At 39.1% G+C, this 12,272-nt stretch overlaps 1 protein-coding gene across 8 annotated transcripts in view; it reads left to right on the forward strand.

Annotated features, from left to right (window-relative positions):
- ANO4 (anoctamin 4) overlaps positions 1–11,539 on the forward strand; it is a 179,222-nt gene extending 167,683 nt beyond the window's left edge. For 7 of the 8 annotated variants that reach the window (XM_064702155.1, XM_064702154.1, XM_064702156.1 and 4 more), the window contains 3 exons: positions 2,038–2,157; positions 4,956–5,061; positions 7,863–11,539. In XM_064702155.1, the coding sequence (XP_064558225.1) occupies positions 2,038–2,157; positions 4,956–5,061; positions 7,863–8,054 (418 nt within the window). In that variant the 3' untranslated portion in view covers positions 8,055–11,539. The remainder of the gene's footprint in view (positions 1–2,037; positions 2,158–4,955; positions 5,062–7,862) is intronic. The other variant, XR_010438667.1, reaches the window with a different exon arrangement.
- The last annotated feature ends 733 nt before the right edge of the window (positions 11,540–12,272 follow it).

Below are 12,272 nucleotides of genomic sequence, written 5' to 3' on the forward strand. Positions count from 1 at the left end.
TTTCCTGATGTAATATTCAGCATGTATTACTTTAAAAAGTAGTGTCTAGCAAGAGGAAGAAATTTCCAACTAATACATCAATATATACTCACAGAGGAAAGCAATTTGTTTTTCTTCTAAAACTAGAGTTAGATTAAATCTTCCAGGAGACATTTGTGATCTGAATCCCTGCTGCCTAAGTGGATTTTCTTTTAGTGTTGCTAAACACTGAGATTATTTAAGCATGTGCACACTACCAGGAGGCATGAGATAGTTACTGCATGGCCACTTGTGAAATCCCAGCTGCTGGGCTCCAGGAAGGTCACTGCATCCAGCCAAACACAGACACAGCTTGCAAATGCTCTTGCAGTGCCATTAGCAAGGAGCCCTGCTGTGCAAAGAAACCCAGGCTAAAGAGTACACAGGGACAGAGAGCTTGCATTCTGCTATTGGACATATGGCAGATTGATTTTTTTACTCCCTGCTGCAGAAAGTGAGTTCATCTGTTGCTGCTTCTTTGACATCTTTTGACTGTCAATACATTTAATCATACTGACAGAAGAAGGGCATCTGGTGTGGTAGCTCCTGATTAGCAGACCTGCTAACTCCTGTCCTGCAAGGATTTGGGCATTTTAGCTGGAGCTAGGGAGGATGTTCTGTTTACTTTCATGGAGAGTTCAAATCCCTTCAGGGGCAAAGTGGTCTGGTGCCAGTTGTTCCCAAGCACGTGCCTCTGCTTGTGCCATTATAAAGATCTACAGGATACTGGGGCAATGTCAGCAACTCTTATTACTAAGGAAAGCATAAGGACAGATTTTCTCAGGACCATTGTGGATGAAAAACAACACCTTTAGAAATATTTCTCTTGGGACTCAAATATGACTCAGTGGCTTTGAAACAAGTTCTGCACAGGGGAAATTGTTTGGCTCACAGTTTGGCTTTTATCTTCTTTTCACAAGCATCTAGCACAGTTTTTTCACACTTCTGCTTTCAGTGAATTTCTAGATGAGGCTGTCAGGTAGTAATATTTTGAAGGAGCTAACCTGTATTCAAACTGTTTATGTCAGCATTCTGAATAATGTTATTAGTAAGTACTGTTGCAAAAGCAGGAAGATATTCAGAAATCCACAGGAATAGTGAGTTTTCTCAGATTAAGGAGTGAAGACCCTCTGTTATTGAATAGCTTAAAAGAGAGAGGGATTCTTTTCTTTCAAAAACCATCTGTAGGTATTAGATCCATATGACACACAATGATACTAGAAAAATACTGGAATTAAATTAAGTTCCAAATGTAATCAGTATGGAGATAAAGCCAGATGGCGTTTGAAAATAATTTCTCAAAGACTGTAAAGTCCATATTTAGGAACACCCAACCCAAAACCAAAATCCCCCAACCCTTACTGTGCATTATACTCCCAACCAAGATAAGTAGTGTGCCTACCCTTACCTGGTTTTGGGCAGTGCAGCATGAACAGCACAACACATTTTGGCCAGATCTCTTCAGCTTTACTAACACAAACTTGTACCTTTTATTGAAACCCACAGGCCCTCAAAAGGGAACATAACTTCTCCTACTCAGTGTTCACTAAATTTTGCCTCACAGTGTTCAGTCATGCTGGGATCTTTTAGAACAGAGTTCCTCTGATTAACTGGGCATTTTCTAAAAAGATATTTTAAGTGTATTATCTTTCCATCTCATTTAGTGTCCCTTTGTGCTAGTACCATGAGTGTAACAGTGGGAATATTTTGATTATCTTCCTAACACTCCTCATTATTTTCTCTGCCCCTATTGTTCACCATTTAGGTGACTTTTCAAAAGTAACCAGTCCCAGTCTTCACCATTCCTTCTTGCATAGAAATCTACCATTGCTTCACTTTGATTGTTCGTCTGACCTACTTTAGCATTTCTTTTATATTGCCTCAACATCCCTTTCAAATATTAATAAGCACCAAAATTGTACTTTTGGATTTTATGAAACCCAAAGGACATCCTCCTGGGTACAACAGTTAATGGAAAAACCTTGCTGTGTCCTACTGACAGGATTTTGTCCCCTCTAGGTGTATGGTTGGCTATGTTAATGCCAGTTTATCAGTATTTCTGGTGTCTGACTTTGAAAACCGTTCAGAGCCAACATCAAATGGAAGTGAATTCTCTGGTTCACCATTAAAATATTGCAGGTAAGTTTCTGGTTCAACATACTTCTCTGTTTTAGGACATTGAAATGGAGAAGCATCATAATAAATCTGGAGTTGAAACTAAATTTTAGAAGTTAAAAATTGAAAGTTTTAACTGTGCTGTTCAGGTTCATGCTCTCCTTGGTACTGCTTGGCTGTTACCTGCATGATTCCTTCCTCAGAGAAAAGAGAAGCCAAAAAGTTGGTATCTGGAGGGTGTTCCCAATGCAGGATTTTTATTGTGTCATGGCTTGACTCAGACACAATCATCATGGATAAATATGGTATCAAAGGGCCATAATAGGTGCCTAATTGCTTAGGGACCAGTGAGATCCAATTGTGATGAGATGATATCACAGGGCATGCACAGGAAGTCAAGGTTGCACAGGCGAGGCCACCCTGAGGTATTTCACAGGTCTGACAGACATAAACAGGCTCTGTCATAAGCTGTCTTTACGAAACATCAAATCCAGCCTTTCCAAATTGTGGAATTGGTAATGTGTTTATGTCATTGCTTACGGGTGTAATTATTAGTAATAATAATATACTTGTGGTTTGAATCAAAAGAAGATGAGCAGTTAATTGTCTGCACATCTTTGTCCTCAACAACAGTTTGGAGAAATTTCAGTCTGGGAAAAGTCTGTAATGGCAGATTTGTACCTGAGTGAATTTGATGGCCAAAAACCCCAAGGGTCTACATAAAGGTCTTAAATAGTGTCCCAACCAAAAATACCAAACAAATACAGCTACCATTTTTTAATTGTGATGTTACAATAAAAGCATGAGACCTGGTAATCTTTAGGAGATACACTTAGTCCCAGTATTTTTCATTGTAAAGAATTAAAAATCCTTTTAAGAGTGCCTAAAGAACAAAAGATACTCTGTGATATGGCGAAAAATCAGTGATACTTGCAATATTGTGATGTTTTTATGAATAGGAGGACTTTTGAGTGGTATAGCTTAATAAATGGGGGGAGGGCCATGAAGATGCTACTCCTTAAATTTGATGATGGAAATCCCACAATAAAAAAAAAAAAATGTCTGCTCAATATCCCCTGAACAGAACACTAATAAATTTGGTGTGATAAATCTCCAAAAGACATATCTGTCCTTTTGGGAGACACTGAATTTTTATGTATATCTACCCTTGAAAGAAAATTAACGTCTTTCTTTATCTGAGTTTATCAGCTTCTTACCAAACTCCATTCTACTAAAGCATCAATCATTTTAATTGCACTTCTGAGCAGATATTGATAGAGAGGTTAGGAAATATTGTGTTCTACTGTGTAATAGTGTAGGCATTTTTCCAGGAAGGCAGGGTGAAGGAATATGTCTGAAAAAAGTCCCAGTTAACTTCTGGTTGCCTGGAACAGAGATAGTGCTGTGCTATTCTGGTTGTTTAAAAGATTTCCCCATTTTTTCATGTGTAACATTGCATTCCTAGTGAGTAAAAAAAAAGAAAATATATACTCTACTGGGACTTGGTCCAGGGATTTATCTTTTTGGAATGTCTAGGATGTTTTAAAACATCCTAAACTATGAATTCAGAATGCTACTTGCTCAAGGAATGATCATCTCAGTTTTTAGAACTTATTCTAGAAATACTGCAATTTCTGAGAGATTTGATGCTGACTAAGATGTCAAGATAGTTTATTTCAGTCTGTATAGCACCGTCTGCAATCTAAGAAGGTGAAGCTTCATGGAAAAATACAGGCTGTCATAGAGATTAAATAATGTTTATTTCTTCTATTCATCTGCGTTTTCATTCGTTTCTTAAAACTAACTTAGTGATCAACCTGTATAATTTACTATGGTATTTTCAATAATTTTTTACAGTGGGTTTTCTTTCCCATGTAGGAAACAGATGAAGAAACAAACCATTTTTACACTACTTTTAAATAAGGTTTCCACAGTTCTGCTTTAGAATTAACAAACTGCTAGTAAAAATGGACTCCAGAATGTGTGACTTAAACAAATTCATGGTTTGTAAATACAATCTTGGAGTATTCCCAGATCCAACTTTCCCAATAGATATCTACAGTTAAATTTTGAAGACCTAAATTCTTCCAAATAACACTGTGGGAAAAGACACTAGATCAGTTTCTCACGTGGTCCTCGCCTCTTGATATACCAAGAGGTGCAATGCTGGCTCTGCTTAAGTCAGGATGAGTCATGTTTTACACCAGGGGTGGCCAACTAATTGATCAAGGACCAGGTGGATTACATAGGGCATTTTTATATGGATTTTGGGAGAACTGTCAGGCTGACAAAACAGGGACATTTATGGGTTCAAAATGTCCTTGAATAAAGGGAATAAAGTGTCCCTTAAATGAGCAGAGCATCTCACCCTTCTCCAAGTTCTGAGGAGATGCCTGAAAGGTACATGTTGTGCTGCCAAGGAAGATGCTCTAGGGTCAAAGCTCCTCCCGTCCTCTGTATTTGTTTCAGGGGTTTTCTTCAGACACTGGTTTCAGTCCTTTGTGCCCAATTTTTATTAGAATTCCTGGAGTGCATCTTACTTGTAGGTTTCAGCTGAAAGTTAGTCCATCTGTATGAAGAAAAGCGTGGTAAGTGGAGATGATCAGCACACTTCCTTCAAAAGCAGGCACCTGACCTGAAATCAAGCACAGGCACAGGCCCAGCCTTAGAAGCAAGCAGCATTAGAGTATCCTGTGCAGTTCGGACTGAGCTCATTTTTGGTGCAGAGAATGTAATGATCAAGAGGAGATACGTTTTGGGTTTGCCTTCTCCCAGGCAGCAGTGTAGAGGTTGCTAACTCCCACCCTGTGCTTGTCTTTCAGGTACAGGGACTACCGGGACCCTCCACACTCGCCCGTGCCCTACGGTTACACGCTGCAGTTCTGGCACGTCCTGGCAGCGCGCTTGGCCTTCATTATTGTCTTTGAGGTCAGTGCCCATCCAGGTGGCAGAACAAAAACAAAAAGAAAACACATTTCCCTCTGAAGCTTTGCTTTGGGCTGATCTATGATGACAGCTGTTGAGGTGGTTTTTGTCTTAGTTTCTTCTACTTATATTGTGCTTTTTATTCTCGGCTTTGTTTTCTGAACAGTCATAGGAATGTAGGTTCTTATAGAAAAGGGAATATAACACTGAAAACTATAGCAGTGATTTGCAAAAGGGGAAAATAAACGAAGCCCTTATTTACTTTTTTAGCAATTTGTCTAGGTTGGGAAGGCATATGCTGACTGTTGCGTGAGGATAAGGATGAAGGAATATGAGAAGAAAATATTAAATCTGAGCAACTGAGAAGCAATAATAGTTAAAGTTACAGTATTTACACATCTAGCTTTTTTTCTTGTTTGTTTTTTTTAATGCCTTTCATTCCTCCAGAATGGTTGGCATCACAGAGATGATGACAATGAAAAGGATTCAATATCTTTGTCTATGTTCAAAAAGTAGTTTTTCCTGTCAGTATTTCAGGTGTCTTTAAGGTAACCAAAGTAGATAATATCAGCTTCACATGACTGGTATTTCCATGCTGATTTTGAAAAAGAGAGCCAGAAGAGTAGACAAATAGGATAAGATGATTTACCAAAAAAAATGCAGTTCTTAAGGCCTAATTTCAAGTGCCTGAATATCCCCACTGGAATCCAGGAGCTCAACATCTCTCGAGCACAAGAAGTTTGAAATACCTTTTACACTGTGAAGAAGCCAAAGAAGGAACACATCATTTTAGAAAACATTTTACTCAATCCTCTGCTCTGAAATCATAGCTACAGGGCATTCAACACACATATGGAAACTGTAGTCACCATACTGGCATATATGTAGTGTTCATGAACGCATACTTCATTCTGACTCACAGAAGAGTGTGAATTCATTCTGAACTGAGCTTTCAACACACCTCTTTGGATAACACAACAGAAGCATTTGTGTCAGAGCAAAGGTGGAGAAGAAGCATTTTCTAGATTATTATTTCTATTCCTTGTGGCTCAGCAGAGGCCCAAGGACTTCAGCAAATTCCCCATGATTGCAATTTTCAGACCTCCCCAGGTGAAGGAATATGGTGCTGCAAGTTGGGCTCTCTTTTTCCTTTACGCTGGATAACTTATTAGTTTCCAAGGAGATAATTTCTTCCATCATCTGTTCCACACTCAAGTAAATATTGAGGGAAAGAAAGATTTAATAGAGGCCTGTTGGGCTTAATCCCTTCTAGTTTCATGAGCAGTCAGTACTGAAAGTCAGGGTATGCCTCTCCAAAAAGGACTGCAAGAATAGTCTTGGAAAGTAAGCCTAAGAATTTTAGAGACTGAAGAGAGTCTGGCCTCTTGATACACACTTGACATAAAGGCAGCACAGCGTAGGCACAAAGAGAAGTGAGGCACGAAAAATGAGCCCTGTTCAAATCTCAGTGTCCAACCAAATGTGTGACCAACTGTGGAATAACTTTTAGTGTTACCGGGCACATCTGAGTTGACTTTACTTTTTCTCAACCAAAGCCATAGGCTGGCTCATATCTGCCTCCCTCAACATGAGCCACTCTCTTTGGTGACACTGCAAGCTGTCTCCTTAACTATATCTCTGGAATCAAAAAGGTAATTGCAGCAGAAACCATGACCTATTTTTTTTGAAAACACTAAGGGTTGTATTGTGATTGTCACAGTGCTTACAATAAAGATTGCACAAAGATATAGAGGATTCAAGATAAGTTTTTTCATAAATTAAGTAACTGCCTAGGCTCAGGCCCCTTTTTGGCACACTGAGTGTGGCTTGTTTTGGATAACTTAACCTCCTTTGAAAACAAACAAAAGCATTTCCTATCACTGTAAAAGGAATTCTTTGTCCAGGCTAAACTGACAGAAGAGGCTTTTTTCCCCTTTTTTTAGGTTTGGCAAAAAAACTCCAACAATTAGAGTATTGTGAGTTTATTTATCATGTGGGAAGAATACATGGGAAAACATTTTACATTCTCTTTTCAGTGGCTTTCAAAAGAAGGGTTCTTCTTGGAGAAGAAAAAATAGTTTTATTTCTCCAATCTAGAATGTATGCCTTTTCTGAGATGGAGGATTTTTTTGTTTATCTGTTCCTTCTCTTAAGTGACGTGAGTAAATCTCCAAGCAGCATTTCTGATGAAACAGAAAAGGACACTCATGCAATCCTTGGGCATCAAACTCAAGTTTTGATGTGCCATGCCTAAAATAGGAGGGTCAAAGGGTCAGTCAACTTCTATTTAACTGTGGTGTTTGCTAAATAGGAATGTGTCTTTGGATAAGAGACACAGTGTAAGAAAAAATGTTTAGGTTTTGTTTTGTATAGATATATTACTGCCTTTGTATAGATTCAACTACTTCAAATTTTGATGTGTTTATGGCAAAAAGAAAGTGTTACATCATTTGAGCCTCCTCTTCCTGCAGAGCAGGAACTAACCAGAACTAAAACCAGGCTCAGTCCAAACAACCTTACAGCAAATCATGACTTCTGGGCTTTGAACACACAGGTCATAGAACAGTTTTGAGGCTTTATTTTAACCCATCTGCTCATAATTTCTGCTGTGACCCACACTTCACTGACTGGCTGGAATTTTTGTGGGAGAAAAAAATTCTTTTTTTTTCTCTTAAAATTTAGTAATGGATTTAGTTTAAACACAGCATCTATCTGCATATCAGAAAGAAATGGTTTTCAGAAGATTCAGAGATTGTTTTCTTCCTGAGGTTTTAAATTTTTCTTTCCCTTTTTTGTGTTCACAGCACCTTGTCTTTTGCATAAAGCATCTGATCTCCTACTTAATTCCAGATCTTCCAAAAGATCTGAGAGATCGAATGAGGAGAGAAAAGTACCTGATTCAGGAAATGATGTATGAAGCTGAGCTAGAACGTCTGCAAAAAGAGCGGAAGGAAAGGAAAAAGAATGGAAAATCTTATCACAATGAGTGGCCATGACAGGATGAGGAAGAAACTGCTTAAAAGAAGATAAGAACTCTTGTTTATAAAAAAAATCCTGGTTTTCTACAACAGAGAGTGCACTGAAAGGAATAGTCAGTAACGTGTGCATTTAGCACATGTGTGCCCCTCTTCAATAGGGTGGATTTTGTCATAAGCCTTTTGAAATTAGAGGTGTTTCCAAGGCTTAGTCTACTCCAGAGCTGATGTCAACATGAGCACATCAGATCAACACTAAGTCTCTGCACTCTTGCCAGGAAGTTCCCAGGCCCTGACTAAAACTCGAGGCCCTGAACTTCAAAGCAGTAACACAACTTCCAGTGCTTTACAGAACCTGGTGATCTTCCGGCTCATCCTCATGAAGTTGCTACTTCACAAGCAGTGACTGCGCTTTGGCAACGTGGCAGTGTTTGTCTGTGTGTGCGGCCACCACTTGCAGCACGTGCATGGCAGCGTTGCTCTCCTCCACAGCGGGCCCAACTGCGTTAGTTTGCTTTTGCCACCAGTTAAGGTCACGTAGCTGGACCAACCATTTCCATTGCTCAACAATACTGAAGTATTATCTAGAAGGAGATGCATGATCATGAGTCTGACCAACTGGCCTGACAATGCTGAAAAATGTAGGCATCAGAAGTGCAGATAGCCAAGCATGTGGATGTGGCCAGAGGTATCTAGCTGTAGGGTCATTTATTTGGCAATGACACTGTGAAAAGTTGGGAATATATGTTAAAGTTTTGAATAGTGCCTTTTCAGCTATAGGACTGTCTGGTGTCTGAGGGAATGAAATCAGACTAGGGCATCTTGCCCAGAACTGCCCACGGATTTGTGTTGCCAGATCACACTGAGGCCTAGTCAGGAATTAGGGCGTACTTACACATGTAACACATGTGTCAGACAGTGTCTTAAAGATCTATCTGCCTAAGTAAAACAAACAAAAACAGGCAGATGAACAAGGTGAGCAGAATAAAACACAATCATCCAGAATATCTACACTTGTAGCACTTTCTGTATTTATCATTGCATTATCTATGAAGGGGTGGAGGGAAAAAACAAAACAACAGACTGTAGTATGAAACAGCTTGAAATCCCTAATGCAGAGCAATTCTGCACAGGCTGCAAATTAGACTTGGGCAAAATAAGCCACTGTCAGTATCCTTTAGCAAATTCCTTAATATTGAGAAATGTAAAATTTCTGATTTAATTAAGAAATTCATAATTTCCAGACTATTAACCCAAAAGAGTGGACTCGTAGCTTTGAATACATCATTTGGATAGAGCAACATGAATCAAAATACTGAGTGTTGTGAAATCTCTTCAGTCAGTTGTTCCTAAAAGTTATTCTGGAAGTAATTTGATAGAAGGAGTAGAATTTGCCCTTCTGGACAGATCACACAATGCAAGATCCTACAGATGGATACCTCAAGCTCCACATGACAGCAGGACCATTTCCACCAAGACAAATATCAGCAAATTAGATCTATTAACTTTTTTCCACTGCAAAGGAGAACTGTGCTATTTGCAAGAGAGGGCGAAGCTTTGATGAAGGCAATATGACTTGAGGAAGGAGAGGGATGAAAGAAAATATGAGCACCCTCCTCTCTGTAGCCACCGCCTGCCTACACAAAAAAGCAAGGAACCTCCTCCAGTAGCAACCCTCCATCCTACCTGAAGAGGAAAAATGACATAGCGGCTCCCTTTTATCAGATCCTGGCCCAAGCCTGAAAGTCCCATGAGACAACATAAACACTGAGGGAATTTCAGGATTAGTCTGTTGTGTTGGCTGGGTGCAAACTGAGTGGGGAGCACAAGTAATGGTTGTGGGGTAAATTCCTGACTAATGAGGAAGTGAGTTCGATCATCTTTGCTTCTGCTCACAGCAGCAGTGGACACAGCCCACAGGACAGTGGGGAAATGGGAATATTTCTGTCTCTGTAAATAGGGGGTGGGGTTCAGGCAATGTTGACCTCCAATACATGCACGCCACATGGGTTAATATTTACCACCCACCACCTATAGTTGCAGCCTGGGAATTTTGGGGCAGGGTGGCTAGGCAAAATCATATTCAGACCAAATTCTCATGAATAATTGGATTATTTTGGATACCCTCCGTTTAATGTCTAAACCAACAGATGACCAGAGCCTAGAAACTGTTTACTAAGTAGTAAAGTGAGACATGAGCCATGCATAAAATCAGTGTCACCCATATGAGCAAAACGGACCTTTGCAAATCCCTGCAGTAAGATGCAGCTTTGTCAATTTAGATCTCAGTAACTTTGAGAACTGAACTGAAATACAGTAGAATATAAACTGACTTCCACTCCAGAGAAACCACTGCAATAAAATGTGCCAAAACAAATAATGTGCAGCAGAAATGCAATAGATAATAATTGCTTTTGAGAGTAGTTTTCAAGATAGCTGCATTAGGATGAATTTTCCTGACAACACATTGCTAGAAGATGTGTCCTGCTCTGCTCTAAACGAGATCATAGGTTGGCTGCTTGCCAAGCTTGTGCTGAGTGTGATGCTGCAAGGGGCTCTAGCCTCCCTGGCAGACCCTGAGTACATCTCTGTCACTTCAGTTTGACCAGCCAACCCATTGAGGTTTCTCTGCTGCTGGTCTGATGAACAGATTTCCCTGGAGTCCTTCAGAGCTACATAGCAGAACACTCAGGAAAGATTCCCCTTTTTATTAACTAGAAAAATAAAACACAAATAATAGTATAATGATAAATGGAATTTTAATAGTCTCTAGAGAACTAATTTATGCCATTCTCTTCCTGATCTGATGATGGGTTTTGTTTAAATCTCCATGTGACAGTCCTGTATGTTGTTTACTTATTCCAGCTCCACAAGAGCACTACCTTCAAGAGAATGAGAAAAAACTGCAACCTCAATGCATGGCACAGCCATTTTACACAGCAAGCAGGACAGCACACATCAGAGGATTTACTGTGAAATCATCTTGCAATCAGCATAGGACTGCTCTCCACAGGCCATTCTTGACAGCAGCATGTACTTCATGAGCAGTTACACACCAGTTTTTAAAACCAAGGAAAAAATGTACATTGGGACCGTTTTTCAGCCCGTTTGCTGTTTTTTGCATTCTGTCCCATGCTGGTTTTACAGATCTTAGAATAAAAAATGTAAATGAACAATCTGGATACTCTGACAAAAGAAAAGTCTAGGAATAGAGCATCATCTACGTTCAAGTCACCAAATACTACAACAGAAAACGTGTTTACAAATCAGTTCTTTTTTATTTTAAATCTTTCTGAGGGGAGTTACATTATTGACCATATATATTATATATATATATATATATAAAGTATATAGAGAGATTGTTTATTTGTAAATAGAAAAATTAAAATTCTATGGAGAAGAATGTCAAGTTTTCACACTTTAAAAAAAATCATCAACATAAAGCCATGTTTAATGCTTGTACAATGTGATGTAATAAACTTTAAAAATAAATTATGCACATGAAATATTTACTGCTTGTCATTCATGAGTTTCTTTCTGTTTACCTTATTTGTTCAGCAAGCAAACTGACCAGTCAGATAAAAGTAAAATTTAAATGCAGACCAAAAGGAGACAAAATCTGACACTATTTTCTCTCTGTGGTTCTTTAGTGTGTTCACATAGTCAAATATTGTTACTGTTGTGGTTTTATGGTTGGGGTTTTTTAATGTTTTTACTTAAACAGGTTCCTAATTGTTTTGTCTCATGACCCTGCCAGATGCTGCATGTAATTTGGACACTGCAGAGTGCTCCCACTCCTGTGAAATGAGACAGTTCTGAGCATCCCACATTTCTTTATCAGGAGAGCTTTTAGCTGGGAGAGATGAAGGATCAGGGTGCAGGAGTGTGGTGGAGACTCCAAGAATTTTCTTGCTTTTACACAGACAAGGAAGGCCCTGGCTTAGAGTTCAGCTAGCAGAGGACAGTATATTTTCCCAGAGAAAATATTATTGAAAAATAAATTAATTGTTTTAATTAATGATGTCAATTAAGAAGAATATAAGAAAAAAATAAATCCAAAAGAGTCACTTTATCGCTCTGCAGCAGTCATGGGAGGTTAGATAACAAGAAATGGGGTAGCTGAGCTGCTTAGATCACCTGCAAAGCATAAGGGTTTGTCTCTAAACCTCTTACTGAAAGATATACTTCCCAGTGAAAACTCATCTTGAGGATATGATTGTGGACCAATAAATATCACCT

Source organism: Zonotrichia leucophrys, chromosome 1A, assembly GCF_028769735.1.
Source record: "Zonotrichia leucophrys gambelii isolate GWCS_2022_RI chromosome 1A, RI_Zleu_2.0, whole genome shotgun sequence".
Classification (NCBI taxonomy): domain Eukaryota; kingdom Metazoa; phylum Chordata; class Aves; order Passeriformes; family Passerellidae; genus Zonotrichia; species Zonotrichia leucophrys.